Source organism: Arvicanthis niloticus, chromosome 10, assembly GCF_011762505.2.
Source record: "Arvicanthis niloticus isolate mArvNil1 chromosome 10, mArvNil1.pat.X, whole genome shotgun sequence".
Lineage (NCBI taxonomy): Eukaryota > Metazoa > Chordata > Mammalia > Rodentia > Muridae > Arvicanthis > Arvicanthis niloticus.
In genome coordinates, this window is record NC_047667.1 from 42,306,146 (window position 1) to 42,325,345 (window position 19,200).

Here is a 19,200-nt window from a genome sequence, read left to right on the forward strand (position 1 = left end):
GGTCAGAATTTAGTGATAGTGGTATTGAATTAGCATATAGTAGGCAACCCAGCCAGGCACCTAGAGCCAACATCCATCTGAACAAAGCCTCTAGGATCTGGTGAGGGAGGGCTGTGGACAGGACTGCAGACAGGCAGGCCCACTCCACAAGCCCAGACACACCAGCAGCTGGAGGACGGACGGTTAAAACACATCAACCACATCAAAGGAATAGCTGAGAGCTGGCAAGCACAGGCAGTTCCTCTGCCCCTCTGGAAGAGCCTTGATGGCTCTGATTTCAAGATGTCACAGGACAGCAGGGGGACAGTGGAGTCTAATCTGTCAGCTCCACCCCTTCAGCAGTGGGGGCTTCTGGGACCTGGCACCCAGGAAGACCCGGAGTGATGAGGGGCGCTTTTCTCCATTGTTCAACCAAAGCCTAGAAGGCACCTGACCATACCCCAGATATTCTGCTGAGGGTCATACCTGAGTCTCGACGGCCACTGCCATAGGCCACACAGAAACCAAAGGTGCCCTTTGGGGGTCGCTGCAGCTGCAGCTGGCTCGTGCCATCTGGGAACACCTCCACCACACGACCCACAGTCCGCGCCAGGCTAGGGGCACCCACATCTTCCACACTGAGGGAACGATGCGGAAAGGCCTGGGCTGGCCTACAAGGAAACCAGAGACAGTAACGGTAGGGTTAGGTAACACAGCCAGTTTTTCCTTGGCCCTAAGGTGACCTACATCTCTGATGTAGGAACCTGACACTAGGGGCTGGTTTCTCTGACCCAAGCCAGCAAAATGAGCTTCCTAGGGTGGAGAGAACCTTAAAGCAAGGACAGTGGTCTCTAACATGTTTAGAAAGAGACCTCTGAGAACCTGAGGAAAGCTATCATTGGCCAGGCGGTGGTGGCACACGCCTTTAATCCCAGCACTTGGGAGGCAGAGGCAGGCGGATTTCTGAGTTCGAGGCCAGCCTGGTCTACAGAGTGAGTTCCAGGACAGCCAGGGCTACACAGCGAAACCCTGTCTTGAAAAGCAAAAAAAAAAAAAAAAAAAAAAAAAAAAGCTACCATTGTATATAATGTTTTCAGAAGCCCTTCCCCCACAATGTCCTTCCATGAAGCCCCGAGTAAAAGCAGATTGCTATGAGGGCCTGCGCCAGGAACAAAGGCCTCTTTGGGGGTTCTTGTCTGTGTCTTTAGTAAGATCTTTAGCTGTGTTAAACTCTGAACACTGATTTCAGGATGTCACCGGACAGCCAAGGGAGAGAGGCTGCAAGCCTGTGCCTCTTGGTGCTCACCACACATGGAAAGGGCACAGGGGTGTCATTCTGAGATGTCTGTGTCATTCCATCTATCCACATTGGAGATTGGTGAAGGGCAAGACTCGGTTACTCTGCTCTACTCCCTCTTAGAAAGAAAAACGGGCTCAGCGCTGTGGTGCCACTCTGAGTTTATTCTTTGGGTCACTTGTGCCACACTTACCTGCTGGGTGTAGTGCTGTCCCCTGAACCCTCTACCAGGTAGAGACTGGACCGGTCTCCCTTGCCACCTAGCAGAGAATGAAGGTTCTGAAAGGAAGCTGCTTTCCGATGCTGATGGGAGGGTGACACCTAGTGGGGAAAGCTCAGTATTACAGGTGAGAAAACCAGCCTGGGTCCCCACTGAGGATTTGCTGGGAACCATAAACCTGAGGTCACTCCAAGAAAACAATGGTGTGGTTCAAGCTTTTGTCAGCACACCTGGGCACCTAGTAAGAGTCAGCAGAGCCTGCTCCAAGAGATGGGACTCTACAGGCATCCAAAGCATTTAGCATCATGCTTGCGCTTACGTCACTATGCAAACCTACCCAGCATGCAGAAGCTGGGGAGGATCAGCTTGAGTCCCATAGGACAGCCTGTCTGAAGGGGAGGGGCTGGAGTGTGCTCTAAGGTGTGTCTTAAGTATGCGTAAGAATGCTTCCATCTGGGAAGCCAGGTGATAGCTACCGGAGCTTATAACTGGGAGCAGAGAGGCTTTGACCCAGGAGCTGGTCCTTGAGTGAGGCTGGAAGCAAGAGCTCACCAGCTGAAAAATAAAACAGGACAGGTGCCCAGGCAAAAAGAAAGACAGTGCAAGAGAAGGCATGGGGACACAGGAGAAGGCATGGGGACATGGGAGTAGGAATGGGGACATTGGAGAAGGCATGGGGACATTAGAGAAGGCATGGGGACGTGGGAGAAGTGGGGACACGGAAGAAGGCATGGGGACACAGGAGAAGGAGTGGGGACACAGGAGAAGGCATGAGGACAAGGGAGAAAGCATGGGGACACAGGAGAAGGGGTGGTATGTGCTGGTTAGGGGTAAAGGCTTATTTGTGCTTCTAGAAGAGCCTGGTTTTTCTCTTAGCTTGATTTCCCCCCCAGTTTTTGCACGTTTCTGTACCATCATTCCCGTATATCTTAGCCTTTTAAAACCAGGCTGCCTTCTACCTTCAGCCACTCAGCTTAAACTACAGCGACAGGAGAGACATTGTCATTTCCCTTGAGGGATTTATGGAGAAACTCCAATGGTAAAAAATTCAGTGGCCACAGCTCACAGCTCCGCCCCTGAGAAATCTATGACTTGAGTTTCCAGAGGCACAGGTCATGCTGTGCTGTCTGGATTCCCAGATCACCCCCTGCTTCCCCTCCAGCAGACACCTACTACACAAGGGCCTCACGCCTAGACTCTGTCCTGAGTGAAATCAGTTCGTGGACTGCCATTCACCCTGTGTTCTCTCCCCTCCGGGGCCTTGGAAATGAAAGGCTCCAATGCCTTAGACCAGCACTTCTCACCCTGTGGGTTGAGGCCTCTGGGGGTTGAACAGCCTTTTCACAGGGGTCACATATCAGATATCCTGCATATTTTTACATCAACATTTACATTATGATTCATAACAGTAGCAAAATGAATTACAAAGTAGCAACAAAAATAATGTTACGGTTGGGAGTGACCATAGCATGAGGAAGTGTATCAAAGGGTCACAGCACTAGAAGGGGGTAGAGAACAGAATAGCTCCAAGCTCCTAGCACAGAGCAGGATTCCCAGAGGCCTGGTAGAAGTGAGTGTGCTGAGGTGATTTGCTACAGGAGAGGGGGATGTTTAGCTGGTGCCTGTTCTTCACTGGGTAGAGTAGCTACTGAGACAGTATTATACAGGGGATAGACATCATGTTCCAGTAAGGGGAGAGAGACATGGAGCATGAAGTGCTGTGTGAGAAGGCAAACAGCAGACACCCCTCAGCCTAAGGACTGTGGTGACTTCTAAAGGAGGCACACCTTGAGTACTGAGGGAAGAATAGACAGGCGTCAGCAGAAACAGTAGAGGCAGTCGGGTGCAGGTTCAGTCAGACTGTGATCTAATTGTAGGCACAGGAGAGGCCAAGGGTGTTCTGGGAGTGTGAGGAGTTGTAAAAGCAGCAGACTGTGAATCCCCTCACAACACTCTATTCTGACCATGATAAATGTCCAAAGATGGATGCATTCCCGGCAAGGCACAGTTGTATGGCCAGGTTTGTGCATCCTCAGAAAAACCACCATGGAGGCCACATGGAGAAAGACCAGAACAAAGAGGCCAGTCGAGGCTTGCTGTGACATTACAGGTTGGAATTATTAGGGCATTGGAGAGGTGGCTAGGCAGTTAAGAGCACTGGCTGCTCTTCCAGAGGACCCAGGTTCAATATCCAGTACCCATATACCTGCTTGTAACCCCAGTCCTGGGGGAATCCGATGCCCTCTTCTGGCTTCTGTGGGCATGCACAAGATGCACAGACATATATGAAGGCAAAACACACAAAATAAAATACTTCTTTTTAGAAAGGAAAGAAGGGAGGAAAGAAAAAAAGGAAACAAAGAAACAGAGAAAAGAAAGCACATTTGGACTAAAGAGTCACTGTGGCCAAGGAGTAGGTTAAAGAATAATCAGGGCACGAACTCTCCAGGAAACAGGCAACAAGGGAGAGGAAGAGGACAGTAGGTGGTAGGTGGACAAAAAGAATTAAGGGGTGCTCACACACAGTAAGTACAAACCTCATGAGCCAGTTGTGCGGACGCTAGCTGCTCCCCACTTCTGTGACTTGGGCTTGCCTCCCCCCTCCCCCTTCATTCCATTAGACGGCACCACTGGGACCACACCCTATTGTCCAGGGCCCTGGGACTCACCAGATGCAGGATCTGTAACGATGGGGCTCTTTTCACTTTCGAGGTGCTGGTATGTGGAGCCAGCGCTGAGGGCTGCAGCTGTTCCACACTGTAGCTTCGGGATGGGCCAAGTCTAGGCCGGGGGCTGTGGCCCAGGGCTGAGAAAAGCTTTCTGAGCCCCAGGGTGGAGGTAATACTACCCCTCCTCTTCTTGTTCCCATCAGAATGGGCATCTGAGGGTGGCTTATGCCCTGCACTGGCCTCATGTGATGCTCTGTAACATAAGGGGAGGGGAGGGCATGAGGTAGCTGGAGAAAGCTTTGAGGAAGGCAAGAGCTGGCTGCATCCTGCATCCTAGGGTTCCACAAGCTCCAAATGAACCAGTACCCATGTCCTCAGGGAGGATCTAACAATCAGGCTGTAGCAAGGAGAGCCATGCAGACTCTGCCAGGTGCCCAGTGAAAGTGGCTTCAGGAAGAACAGTCCAGGACAGCTCCTGCCATAGCACACAGCCGTGGGTCCTAGTTCATCCACTCCACGCCTTCCTCACAAGATGTCTCACAAGTCTCCTATCTGTCTGCCCTCAGCTAAGGCTTACAGAAGCTTAACAACAGACCACGGAGAAGAGAAGCCATTCACAGCCATGTGTGGGGTGAAGCAGCGTGTGACTAGATACTTATTTTAACTAGTTTCCAGGGAAGATGTCTTTGGCAGAAAACAATCTTTATACCAAGGGCCAATGACAGGAAGGAGTCAGGCCATTAAGCCTGAAGTGAGAGCTGCAGGTGCACAGAACAGCTGGAACTTCTGTCTGAGCAGAAACAAGGTTGCTGTGCGCAATGACAACAGGCAGGAAGGGATGGAAGTGGGAAGAGGTGTGCCAGCCAGGCAGGCAGGTCCCACCACGCCAAGAACTGTCAGCCTCGGGAAGAGGAGAGGAGACTACTGTGGGGCTTTAAGTAGGACAATGATACCATTTAATTGGGTTTTTAAAAAAAATATTCCCTCGTGCAGCTAAGAAGTGAGGCAGCTTAGACCAGATGGTAGAGAGAGGGGTTGGGGGCTGGGAGGGCTGCCGGTGGGTAAAGTGGGGGAGGGCAGGAGGAGGCAGATTGGAGGTCTAAGCTGTGGAGACAGCAGCATGGTTGCTGGGAAGGGCCCGTGGGAAAAGCAACTGAAGTTTTTATTGAGGGGACAGCTAGATATGTGGGAATGATGTCCAGGAGGAACTGGCCAGACAGACCTAGCATTCTGGCAAGCATCCAGCCTTGTCTGGGCCACAGGGAGGCTGTGCACTGCCATGTGGTCACAGGGTACAATCTGGGCTGGGAAAGCCCTTACAAGTACCAGGTTTACCTGGTCTTTGAACATGGTCCAAGGAGGTCCTAAGGCAAGGCCTCAGATGGTCAGGCGCCAGCTGAAGCAAAGAAGGAAATCAGTTTGCATCCTGGGAGCACCTTGAGGGCTGTGGCTCTCAGCTGTATCATTAGTAACTGGGGCTCAAGGGTGGGCAGATTCCTCAGTGCCTCAGTGAGGTATGTCAGATAAAGAGAACTAGAAAAGGTGGGGCTGGGAGTAGGTAAAGTGCCTGGCATATAAGCTGAGGACCTGAGTTCAGATCCCCAGTACCCATTTAAAAACCAGGTCATGGCAGAGCATGTCTACAACCCCAGTTATAGACTGGGAGGCAGAGACAAGTGGGTTTGGGGTTCAAACACAAGATGTGGAGCAACTAAGTAAGATTCCCCAATGTTAACACCTGGTGTGTGTGTGTGTGTGTGTGTGTGTGTGTGTGTGTGTTATACATATGTACTCATGATGGTGGGATAACATGTGTCTAGGGACACATGGATATATATGTATACACACAACATACACAACATACACAACACACACACACCACAGGATGAGGAAGGATGGTTTAGGGCACCTGGGTGTGGTCTAGGAACCCTTCTGGGTTTGGAAGAGGAAGATTGGAGATGCTACTGCTCCAGGTGGTTGTCCCACCCATCAGGTCCTATGTAGCCGGGGCTTGCTCCTGCAACTCACCCAGTGGGTACGTGGCCTCCAGAGCTGGATTTCGTCCTCTGTGGGTCTCCTCCCAGCTCCTGGCTATGCTCAGGCCCCTCTGAGGTGAGGGAGAGTGTGATGGCTGTAGAATGGACAGTGGCGACATCTGCTGACTGCAGAGAGTCCGGGAGTGTTCCTGCAACGGCCGCAGCACCACCACAGCTACATGAGTGTCCCCACAGTTCCCAGGGGGAAAGGCCCATTTCCCAGCCCGAGGGGCAGGAGACATGGCAGCAGAAGCCGTAGAAGCCCTGGGAAGCAGCCGGTGAAGGCGGCCAGGGCCCATCCTTGAGCATCTTCTAAACTGGAAACTGTGAGGATGAGGGTGGGGCCCTATGGACTACTATCACCCCATCACCCAGCAGAGCACCTGATAAGTATTTAAGTGGCAAGTTACTTGTGATTTGTCACGCCCATTCTGTGTCAAGGGACACAGTCAAGAACTGGGAACGATCTAAAATTGTCTCAGCTTTTACCCAGCTTTCATCTTGGGACCACTGCATGCACTCAGTGATATGAAGGGTGACTGAACCCTTCATAGACTTGCCCTTGTGGCTCCCAGACAGGGTGCATCTTAACCCTCCCTGTCTAGAGGAGAAGACATGAGTGTGGAGGGAGGAAGTGGTCACCCAGGGGCCCTGTCACCAACAAGAGAATTCGCACTAAGTTCTCAAGGAGGTGCAGACCCAGGGTTCTCAGAAAGGTCACTAGGTCTCAGAAGGTCTTCAGGAAGTGGCTAGGTTCACACCAGCCTGGAGCCCACACAAGAGAGGGAGCCACAGCTGAGCAGGGTGTGGAGGGAGGGAGAGGGGTGGAGGCAGAACACCTCTGGGAGAGAGGCTTTGCCTCAGCATCTTCACTGCTGTCCGCTGGGATCACAGCAGTGGGGATCGGAGCCTGGGTCTGCAAACACACAGATCTGCTCACGGCATGACTACTCCTCCCAAGGGCAAGGAGCATTGGCAGCCTGCCCATCAGAATCTACCAGCAGGTCAGGCAGCCAGGGCCCAGGAGGGCTCAGAGTGGCAGCTTGCTGTAGCACTCCCCCTGCTGGTCGCCGCATCCCACAGACACGTGAAAGCCTTAAGGGCAGGGAACCCGCTTGAGTAATTTTATGCATTCCCCACAGCGCCCAGGACAGGTCCAAGCTTGTACCAGGTGCCTGATCAACCGTGAACGAAACAGCAAGGCACAGAAGAAAGAGGCGGTGACTGTCGGGTGACTCTTCTAAACAACAGTGGATTCCTCGCGGTTTACAAGAGTCAAATTCCCACAAAGCCTGGCCTCCAGCAGCTATGGACTGGAACTTCCCTACATACCTCAGAGTTCCCAACAGAAAGAGGGCTCTATCCCCACCAAGGTCCAAGCCCCTGTTCTCCATCCTCCAAGCACAGAAAACTGGCTAACTTGCTCCATGCTTTTCCTAATTCTGTGCTTGGCCCGTGCTCCCCTGCTTCCTGCACACTTGCTAGGGCTCTGAGGGATCCATAAAGTGCTGGGAGTGGTATGGGCCTTATCCTAAAGTGATTTGGGTGGAGAGAGAATGACAACAATCCTTACCGTCTCCATTGTTCTCCAGAGGCAGTGCAGGCTCCTGACAACAGTGGTCCTTTTCAGATCTACTCCTGTGAACAGCGGCTCCCGGGGGCCCCTGCAGCCCTAGAGGGGCACTGCTGTTGTGCTTGTTGGGCAGGTCCAGCAGTGGATGCTTGACTTGGGGGCTACAGGGCTGGGTCTGGGGTCGCGTGAGAACCACAGTTCTTGGAGGGGACGGAGGCAGGGGGCTATCCATATGCTCCACCTGGTGTTCCTGCCTGTGATGTCCCTTCTGGATTGACTTCCTTGGAGGCACAGGGCAGAGGGATTTCCTTGAAGAAGGAGGGGTTGGCACTTCAGGGGTGAGGGGCAAATTTGGCTGTAAGGCTGGGAGGGGTGCAGAGGGCTCTTCATGGCTCCGTTGGAGGGGAGACGTGCAGACAGTTTCCAGAGACTCCTGGCTTTCAGGAGCTTGATCTGGTTGGCCTGATCCTGGGGACCCACACTTCTTGGAAAATGACACAGCATAAGTTGTCCTGCATGGAGTCTTACAGTCCTCAGGGTGGGCCCAGTGACTTCCTAACTGTGGTCCAAGCTGCCCCTGGGACCAAGGCCTCTTAGGTTCCAAGGCAGGTTTAGGCACAGCATCTTCCTCTAGAAACAAAGTCCCCTGAGGTGTGTGTCCACTGGCTTCTCTTACCTCCCTTTCTACAACTACATCATCAAGCTCAGGCAGGCGAGACCAGTCCTGAAGGCCGCAGGGCAGCTCCGTCTCAGCCTTTCTGAACCACAGGGGACCTCCCTGGGTCCTAGACCCATGCTGCCACTGCTGGGGACTGCTGACTTGGATCTGCTCACCTGCCTTGCTGGGCTGAGAGGTCCTGGCATCGTTACTGTCTGTCCAGCTGTCTGAACTGTGGGTGCTGTCCAGGGCAGAGTCCTCCTCCTCAGGGTGTGTGGCAACAGTGTCTTTGATGTGTGTTTCTCGGATCCATTCTGTGTGGAGCCCTGGGAATGAGGAGCTCAAGCCATGGAAATTACAGGGTCCTAGCAGTACTGCCTCTGCCTCACAGGCAGCCTGGAGACTCCGAAGGACCCTCAGGTCAGAGGCTGCCCTCCCCTCAGCAGGGTGATGATCCGAGAGACAGCTGCCACAGGCTGGACACTTCCTCTCATTGTCCCATGTAGGTAGTGGTCCAGGGAAGTTACTGTGGTCCAGGCAGCCTACAGCCCTATGGAATGAGCTGTTCTCTACACTGCGGTTAACGTAGTTGGTTAGGTCGGGTTTGGAGCGCAGAGGTCCTTGGTCCACAGCCTGTAGCACTGTACTTAGCCCTTGACGCTGGCGCTGCTGAAGTCGGTCCAGGTACCGGAACTCAGCCTCGTGGGCAGACTCATCTTCAAAACGGACATGAGACAGGGGCATTCCTTGCTTGGGCCACTGCCCATTGCTGGACTCTACACTGGAGGGGTCATTCACGTTCCCATTCTGGAGGCTTTCTCTGTAGGCAGGGGTGGGCCTCACATCTGGGGCTGGGCTTCTCGGGCCATTTCTAGTGGACAGACAGGAGAGAAGTCACATGCAGGAAGGGAGACAGGATGATGATAAGCACTGCCCTGGATGTGCTCTGGTCCAGGCCTCACTCCTCTGTGGCACTCTCTCCCATAGTGCTCGGCGGTACTGACAATCCACAAGGTTACCCCCAGTCAGGCTCCTGGGAAGACATGTGACAAGCCCCAAGTTCTGCAGGATGAGCACGTCTCAAAACACCCTAGTACACACCGCTCAACAAAACTGATACAGGTTTATTTTTAACTTGTTCTTTGCTGCTGGGCTCAGCATGAGCTAACAAGAAAAGCTACTAAACTAGGGACTGTGCAGAAGAAAGACGGCAGACTTTATGTGCACTGTGTGTGTGTGTGTGTATGTGTGTGTCGCGAGTGCGTGTGAGTGCAGGGTGAGGAAGTGGTTTGACTTGGCAGTGATGGATTGCAGAAACATGTACAGTCAGCTCTACATCTGGGAATCTGACCAATGACATAATAAAAATATTTGAAAATAAACCCCCGTATCTGTGTATCTATACAGAACACATAGGGACCTTATTCTCTTTGTCATTCCTTAAAAGCAGTGGTTCTCAACCTTCCTAATTCTGCAGCCCTTTAGTCACACTGAGGGGTGTGGGTAATCTAGGGATGTTTAAGGTGCACGGGAGGATGTGGCTACTCCAGGTGCAAAAGCTACACTCACCTATGTCAACAGCGTGACCATTCGTGCTCTCTCGTATCCAAGGGGGCTCCTAGAACCAGCCCCCCTGTGAACACCGAGGAGCAGTTTTAAGTGCTGCAAAGCCTTTGTGGGAAGAAGTCTCCGTGGGTATTCTGTGGGCCTGGAAGTCTGGGACTTGGAGCATCCCTGACCTGAGGTTCCCACTCAGGATCCCGCAGGCCTTGCTGGGATGTTCTGCACACCGGCAGACCCTGGTGCCTCTCCTGAGACAACCACAGAGCTCCTGCTCTAGTCCCACCTCACACACCCACGTCTGCCTTCGGATGGACACTGCTGTGCTGTTTTATACGTTTTAGCTTTGGCTTTGGAAAGCACTAGCTGACAGCCACACCCTGCTCAGCTGCACACAAATTCCGTCTCAGGACCCCAACAGCCAGGTAACAGAGTCAGGCAAATGGGCCCAGACCCAAGGCCCACACTTCTTCCTTTTCCCTCGGGACCTTTCCCCATTGACCCATGGACTGTCTTTGGGACTGACTTACACCACTCTATCCTGGTGCAGTGGCTCCTTATCCTGTTTCCCTCCTGACTTGGTCCCTCATGGAGTACAGCTGGCATCACAATACCCAACAGGGCATAGCGACAGCCTTTGGGATAAACATTCAAGGCCTCCAGCATTCCTATCTCCTCTCCAGCTTTGGCTCCAATCCTGTGTAACCCCAAAGGCCACAAAATCACATACCTAACTACTGATGGGATATTGAAATATGTGCCTCTCTCAGTGCCACACTCAGATCTGTCTCTTTGAGCATGTGCCCTCCTTTGTTTAATAAGTTCCACTTTGCTCCACAAAGGCTTATCCTAAAATCCTTTTCTACAGAATAAGTCAAGAGCTTGGCTGAACCTGAGCGGAGAGCTCTGAGTTCTCAGGTTGTTCCAAGTACAGGCAGCATCTCCCATGGCTGCTAATACAATGGCTAATCTAATGTCAACTTGGTAGGCCCCAGCACCTAGATACTTGCTCAAACATTATTCTGGATGTTACTGCAGAGGACTTTTAACCTGACAGATTTTGGATGAAGCAGGTTACCTTCCATCATGTGGTAGACTTCATCAAGCAGTTGAAGGCCTGAGGAAAACCAAGGCTGACCTCCAAGCTCCCTGGAGCAATAAGGGATTCTGCCTGCAAGCTGACTTTGACACTGAACTGCTGACCTGTCCTGCGGGTTTGGGATTTGCCAGGATTCTACATGTCTGGGAGCCAGCTCTTAACATGAGCCTCTTTATACACAGACACATCCTGATGGTGGATGATGTGTCCCTGCTCTGAACACCTGGCTGTCACAGAGTCAGATGTCAGCGTTGGAAGGAAAGTTCTAAACAACAGTAAACACGTGCTATCTCATCAGCACAGAGGTGGGACAAGCTGGGCAGCCAGGTCTGTACAACACAAGCATAGCTCACTGAAGATTCTGTGCCTGGCTCAGAACCACCCCTTCCACATCCTGGGATCCAGGGACAATGCCCTGCTTTGCTGGAGTGAAGTGGACTGTAAGTTCTGGTAAAGAAAAAAAATCAATCTGTTCTCAGGGCAATACAATACTAGTCTGTGTTCCGTGAGCTTCATCCATAGCCTTAAATTTATACACAGATGCTGAACTGAGCCATTTCAGAATTCATTTCAAGGAGAGAAATATTATTTTTATTATAAAAGGAAAAAACAAAAGCTGGGTGTGGTGATACATATCCCCAATCTTAGCATTCAAGAGGCTGAGGCAGGAGGATTCTGAGTTCAAGAAAGTCTAGGCTACAGAGTGAGATCCCGTCTCAGAAACAAGACACGGATGGGCATGGTGGTGGTACATCTTTGATTCCAGCACTTGGAAGGCAGAGACAAATGGAAATGTCTGTGAATTCAAGACCATCTTCATCTACACAGGAGCCAGGCCAGCTAGGACCACACAGTGAGATCCTGTCTCAAGAACAAAATAAAACAAAACAAAAATCCCACAAAACCTACTTCATCATCATAATGAGAATAAAATAAAGATCTAATTGTGAAAGTCTTCAACGCAATTATTCAGACTCCAAGGCCCCAGGCATCCACACAGACACAGGCACAGAAAAGCAGGGAGAGGCCTCAGGAGACATGCACTTGAGGCAGTGAAGCCATCCGCAAAGTCCAGAGCTGCTTTGCCTCTCAAGGTAAAGCCCCTGGAGGACAGGATTCTAGCTGAGCTCAGAGCCTCCACTGCAGTGAGGAAGTTGCATGGCCTTTGGGAGGAGAATCCTAGACACACGCAATGGGTTTGTTGTTTGCAAGCTCCACAGCCACACACAGCCTCTGGTCACACAGGACAAACCTCCCCCGGGTCTGCTCTCAGGATTAAGAATACCAACCTGAGTCTGCCACCTTCCCCCCCCCACCCCCCCACCCCCCACCCCCAGTGACAACAGTTTACACTTCCAGGAGCTGTTCGATTTCTATTTGAATTGGCTTCCGGACAACACATCTGTTTCCACCTCTCCCTCCTGGGAAAGGCCAGGATCCAGGCTCTCCTGGCTGCCTCTAGGTAAACCTGGGCTGAAGAGAGCCTTTTACAGATTGCTCTGCCTGCCCCTCCTCCCTCATCTTTTGCCAAGCTGTTCTTTGGAAGGAGTGATAAGGAGGGGCTGAGGCAGGACCTCCTGCTTCTAGCTGAGGCCTGGGGCCTGCATGGCATCAGCATGTTAACTCTGCCTGCCCTCCAGGGTGAGCCGACAGAGCATAACCTTTTGAAGCAGCTGCAGCAAGCCATCTGGTGCAGATTTTTCAGCTCTACCCTCTGAGGATTCACCAGTGCTGCCAAGTCATAGTAATTCTTTTCTGGACACAGCAGCTGCTGAAGTAGGTCACCTTGCATCTTTATAGCATTTTTATGGCCAAGAAAGAGGGAACCTACTTCAGAATAGCTATTGGGGTGTTAAGACTAGCTGGAATGAGCTAGAGAAGAGGACAAAGCACAATAAAGTCTGCCTTGCAGAGCCTTGCCTATGTGTGCCTCACTACTCCACCACTCCAGTGCAATTCCATAGAAAACTGGGCAGGCGTGCTTGGGTGTCTAAGACATCTCTCTGGATATATGGAAAACAAGGATACCTCAAAGAAGCCACCGTTCCAGTGAGCCTTCTATAGTTAGAGGGAGACAAGGCACACATGTGGAAAGGAAAGAATAACCTGAAAGGCACATTTACTAGGATTTGGGGTCTCTTGTGCCCCACTCTTAAGGGTCACAGTGACATTGAATAGAGAGGCCTCTGCTTACAACGGAGTCGTGGCGGTGGTCCTGTGATGGTCCCGAGCCTTCAGAGAGCTGGTTCAGTATCCCCCATCAAAGAGCACATGACTTGGTTCTGCTAAGCACAGTGATGAAGAAGACAAACAGATCCGAACTGCCCACCATACCTGTGAAGCCACAAGCCTTGCCATTTGCAGAGGTGGGCCTGCTTGGGCCTGGCAAGATCTGGCATGGCCTGACCGCTCAGAGCATGAGTAGTGGCTGTATTTGTGTGTGGGAAATTCCAGGAGTGAGCAGCTCTTTAATGTGTGCCATAAAAAGAACAAGCGCAATGCTGGGAATAGGCATGTGGCTTGGGCAGTCAGAACAACATGTTAGTCCAAGAATTCCCGAGCCTCTTCTCTTCAGTCTCTTCACTCTGGATGCACTCACTCTGGCAGCTCCAGCAGGATGAATTCACCACAGTGCCCACATCTCCAGTTCTGGCCTCAACTCTAATGATCCTGTATCCAGCGGTTCAATGAACATCTCACCTCTAAACTCTGACCCTGAACCTAGGCATTGCTCTTGGCTAGAGGCCCATGAACACTCTGATACAAGTCAGAACTCTGGGTGTCTTGAATGCCTCTTCTCCTGCCCTCAAAGCTGATTAATCAGGTGTTGGGGACCTGGAGCTGGCAGTCCCTATGCCCAAGCACTTAGTACACCAAGTGGGCCTTTCGTACATCAGTTCATAGAACCTCACACCCTGGAAGATGATCGCTAATAATTCAGAGACCTCCCCAAGGCACACACTAACCACTGACGGGGCCAGATTTCAACATGGGTAGTGCTTGTCCGCTGCTTGGTGAGCCAGCTTGGTTCTGGTTTGTGGGCATCTCTGGGAAGTCACCATGCCTGTTTTCTTGAACCTTTCATGAGGATCATAGTCACAGTCTTTTTCATCTGTCAGATTCCACTGCGCACACCCAGAAGGTCACGGTAGAAAGGTCGTTGCTGCTGTGCTATCTCGTTATCTGTCCGTTTGACTACCTGTTTATCCGTCTCAGTGGTCCCAGTGCAGGAGCTTAGGAGCTCCTCCTTGGCTGGCCTCTAGCCTTTACCTCATAGATTTCTCTCTTCCAAGCTGGCTGGGTTCTGGAGCACAGTGCTTCCTCTCAGAGATTGCTCCCTCTCAGAGATTGCTCCCCAGATCTGTCCAGTGAACATTTACAGCTCTTGTAAACCCCATCTGGGGATCTACCGCCTCTTGAGAGCCTCACCTGTCCCTTCCAGGTGGAGTGACACATTGCCAGCTCTGCACACACGCTTCCCTCTCCTCCACGATAACCCACAGAACCGATTAGGCGTTTGGCTGTCTCTCTCCCTGGAGACTGTGATCTCTACCCCAGAGAGCGCAGATCACACATTTTATTTACCTTTATATCTCAGCATATGGCACTCTACTGAGTGATGGTGTGCTGACTGACTAACTGACCACAGCAAATGCTCAACACAGAAAACATGCATGCATGAGGCGCGCGCGTGCGCACACACACACACACACACACACACACACACACACACACACACGGAGGAGAGAACAGAGGCATTTTGGCCATATTTCAGCTCTCTGTGCTACTGACCCTTCCCTGCCACAAATCCTCCCAGGCCAGCCTGGCTTAAGCCCCACTCACCGGCTGCCCTGGGCAATGGTGGGCACAATATCATGGCTGGCTCGGAGGGGTTGGGTCTTGGCCTTCATGCGAGCACGCCGAAGCAGATGTTTGGCTTCCTCATGTTTGGTACTCAGCATAGGCTCCAGCTTGGGAACAAAGGTCCTGCAGGGTAGCACAGGCCAGGATGGACGGTGGGGGATTAAAAGAAAATAACACAGCTTAGGAGGCTTTAATGGTATCAAGCTGCAGCTCTGACAGGAAACGCCTTCTAGAGCCAGCCTTCCCCTTCTAACTCATGCACAAGGCTCTCTCCTCTCCACTGTCTTCTCACCCCACCCCACCCCAACCCCTGAGGCCTGGGAAACACCGTGGGCTCAGACAGGAGACAACCTGACCTTGGACATCTGTTCAGGGGCTGGAAAACGGGCTCAGGAGTCTGACTATTCTATTTTTCCTCCCTGGGCAGAAGCAGGAGCTTTGAGGAGGAGGGAAAGAGAAGGTCCCGAGGTTATGCATCTGGGCCTGTGCCCAGACAGATGGTCTTTCCATGCATGGCCTCCCTGTCTCCTTCTGTCTCGCAGCACCTACACAGACACTCTCTGGAACCCACACAGCACTGTCCCCAGCTCCTATGTCAGACACAGGGCGAAGGCACTGCCTGTGACAGTCTCAGTCTTTTGGGAGATAACATTTTATAAATCCTGGTGTTTTCTTGTCATAGTCTCAATCCACACCTTTCAGGAGTCGAGTCGAGGCTCATAGAGTCGGGGTGGAGAGAAATTAAGCTGGACTCAAACCAAGCCAGCATATGGCCGACTTTCATCATAATAAGGGTCCTCTGGTGCTGAACTAACCAGATGCATTGCCTCCCTGGTCAGCCCACAGCTGTAAAAATGACAGGCACCTCTTTCCAAAGCTGTGTCTCAGACAGTGACACCTGGCTTATGGAAGTAAGGACAACTCACACTTCCCCATGACAAGATGGCTTTCTCTGCAGAGTTCGCCCTTCACAGCCAGGCTGGACAAGGGCAGGTGTTCCCTGCGCCTGACAGATGAGGGTGTCTGGACTGGAGAGGAATGTGGACACACTGCTCAAGGTCGAACATCAATTGAGAGCTGGGCAGTGATGCAGACGACAGCCAACCCCATGCTCCCAGCCCATTCCACATCCTCCTCCTCCGTGGGTGCCAGGGTGGGCAAGGATGTCTGTGGCTGAGGTCAGACAGGCTTTAATGTAACTCCAGCATCCACACTGTCACATATGCTTGATTCTGCACATAGGGAGGCCCCAGAAAGAGAACTTAGCCAAAGGCTCAGTAAGGCTTAGATCTCACACCTGGCGTACCTCCAAATCCTGCCATATGCTACATAGGCCACACCCTGATCTCAGGAAGGTACTAGGGATCCCTAATACAGGAGTGGACAAAGACCTCCAGGACAAGGGCTCCTTGGGACACCTTGAACAGGCTCTGAGCAGATAATGGCTTTTTGTTTTCTTCTTGTGGTGTGTTTTGAACACTGCTTTGGGCCAGAGGGGGAAAGGCTGCTAGCATAAAGATGCCATCTGTGCCATGAGCTCTGGCAGGGCCAGGCAGGGCTTCGGAAGAAAGGCTTCACCACAGTGATGTAGAAGTACTTCTCCAGGTCTGCTGCCCCACGAGGCCTCCATTGGCAGGAGAAGCTCCCCTGACATGGCTTCCAGAGCAAGCAGCTCCCAAACCACAGCTGAGAGCAGCTGTGTTCCCGAGGGCTCCAGTTTCAACAGCAGAGATAATGAGGTTACCACGCACAGAGGTGCCCCTGCAGCGGCCGGCCTCTGGCTTCCAGCCGACATGCTCGCAGCCTTCCGGTGACAGCTGGGCTTCTGTGACTGTCGGAGGGCATTTGTCACAAGGCTGGTGGGCAGGCAGGAGGGCCCCTCGGCAGCTGGCCAGATGCTGCCGCCGAGATCAGCCTTGCCCCCAGGTTTCTAAGCCATTTCTAGCTTCCCTGTTTCCTTTTTGGAACAGCTGTCCACCTCCCTCTCCCCTTCATCAACTGCCCTGCTTTACTCTGGCAGACAAAGCTAGTTTCTCCACTGATTAGAAAGGCAGGCTTTCTGGCTGCCTGGAGGCATCTATGCAGCAACTTGCCAAGCAGGGAGGAGAGTGGCAGCCACCTTCACAGACTGCAGCCAAGGTCAGCAAAGCAAGGACACCATCACTGTGCACCCTGGAAATGCTCTCTCTCTCTCTCTCTCTCTCTCTCTCTATATATATATATATATATATATATATATATATATATATATGCACATACACAAACACACATATATATACATACACACACACAAACACACATATATATACATACACACACACAAACACACACACACACATATATATATTGTGCACGTGTGCATGTGTGCACAATGGAGCAAGCCAGCACAGCATTGTAGGATGCCAAGTCTGTTCCTTCTATTGCCCACCTCCTAACACCATACCAGAGGTCACCCACCACTCCAGAAAGATAGGTTCAAACTCTCGAAACTGAGAAAGGCCCTAATCTGACCTTGGACTAAAGAGAGAGAGTGAGGCACATAGCCCCAGATCCAACCTTTCTTAGCATGAACTAAAACCCACAATCCAGTTCTTCCAATTCCTTTGGAAACTTCCTGGCAAAATCAGGCAGTGTAAAGCCAGGCACAGGTAATAATACCACCTACAAGCAAACAGCATTAATCAACATCTTAAAGCCTGAATTTCAGCAGCCCATTACTGCTGGGATAGGGTGTGGGAATAAGGCAGACAAATACTTTTCCTCCAGGGTAGCAGTTTCCCACCTGTAAGCATGACCCTTTAGGAGAGAGAAGGCTCACACTGCTACCCTGTGAGTCTGGGTCTTTGGCCAGGCAGGCTATGGTGGAGTGGGGGTCCTGGAGTTCCCACCTAGGGGCCATTTGGACCACAAGACTGGCTCTTGTGGAGTGGCCACCCAAAGAACTACTTATTAGGGGGAAGTTAGAGGTTCATGGGTGTCCCTCACACCACCTGCATCCTGAGGACAAGGGGAGCCTGTGACCTCTGCTCTCTGCTCTAGGCCAGGTTCTTGGAGTGGGGACAAGTTTAGCAGTGACTTTAGCACCCCTCCAGAGAGGCAGGTTAGGAGGTCTCTATCTCTCTCACAGCCAAGGAAACCAAAGGGGGTGGGGAAACCAGAGAGAGAGAGAGAGAGAGAGAGAGAGAGAGAGAGAGAGAGAGAGAGAGAGAGAGAGATATTTCTCTGCAGCCATCATAATCCTGGATTACAACAATAGACTGCAACAAGTCTGGAGTTAACCCCTTCATCTCAGGACCGTGAGTCAAGGAATAAGGACTGGAGACAGACCTGACAAGCTCCAGGCTGCAGCCAGTGAAGGGAGAGTGTGCAGCAAGCAGAAAGGTCTAAAGCCTTTGCTCGGCACTGTCCCATTTGAGTATATTACAGCATTGACAGTCAAGGACAGAGATCAGTACTATTGCTGGCTGAGGGAGGGGGGGAGGAAGAGTGGGCCTGAATTGGCTGTAGAGCGAGGGTTTGTGAAGGCGCACCCTTCCTCAATCCGAAGGACACCCACAGAATGAAACCTAAAGAAGTGGTTTACAGTGGGTTTCAGGAATCCTCACCGGTTCCCAGAAGTGTCACCTGGTGAGTGCCTTCAGGAATAAGTCTCAGTTTCCTCATAGGCTAATAAGGGCTTAGCTGTTGAGAGAAATAGTCCCTCCAAACACAGTAAAATTCCACAAATATTAGCACGTATTATTATTGTTGCGCCTATTATTCGTCCTAGTGTTACCCCATCACTCTGGGTGGGGGTGGGGGACCCCTGAACATGAACTAATGTCATCTGCCAATGAAGGCCACACTGCTGCTGGCAGGGAGAAGGTATGTTTAGAAGTGACATCAGCGCTTTGGATGGGCTCTGTGGAAAAGGTGACTTCCACAGCACAGGGGGACAGGAGGATGCTGGTAGGAGCAAGGCCAGTGCCCTTCTCTCCACAGAGAAGGGAGAAAGGGCTGCTAAGAAAAGGCCATTGGCAGGTCATTAATACCTGTAATGCATCCTTCCAGAGAGGGCAGACCAGCTCTGTCCCACGTTCCCAAAGAACCATAAGACATTCCCCACTGAGACTCAGAACATGACCAGGTCAGCATGGTATTGGCTTGGTATGGGGCACATAGACAGCTGGCATGGCAGATGTCTGAGACATTCCCAGAAGGGACTTTACTTGAGGTCAGCTTAGCCCCCTCCCACCCTGAAGATAT

The 19,200-nt window shown here is 51.8% G+C and overlaps 1 protein-coding gene across 4 annotated transcripts in view; it reads right to left on the reverse strand.

Annotated features, from left to right (window-relative positions):
* Kiaa1614 (KIAA1614 ortholog) overlaps positions 1 to 19,200 on the reverse strand; it is a 31,755-nt gene that overhangs the window by 4,230 nt on the left and 8,325 nt on the right. For 2 of the 4 annotated variants that reach the window (XM_034512818.2, XM_076941363.1), the window contains exons 4-10: positions 14,935 to 15,078; positions 7,775 to 9,303; positions 6,194 to 6,350; positions 4,166 to 4,418; positions 3,703 to 3,750; positions 1,470 to 1,597; positions 466 to 650 (exon numbers count right to left, since the gene is read on the reverse strand). In XM_034512818.2, coding sequence (XP_034368709.1) covers positions 466 to 650; positions 1,470 to 1,597; positions 3,703 to 3,750; positions 4,166 to 4,418; positions 6,194 to 6,350; positions 7,775 to 9,303; positions 14,935 to 15,078 — 2,444 coding nt within the window. The remainder of the gene's footprint in view (positions 1 to 465; positions 651 to 1,469; positions 1,598 to 3,702; positions 3,751 to 4,165; positions 4,419 to 6,193; positions 6,351 to 7,774; positions 9,304 to 14,934; positions 15,079 to 19,200) is intronic. The other 2 variants (XM_034512819.2, XM_076941364.1) reach the window with 1 other exon arrangement.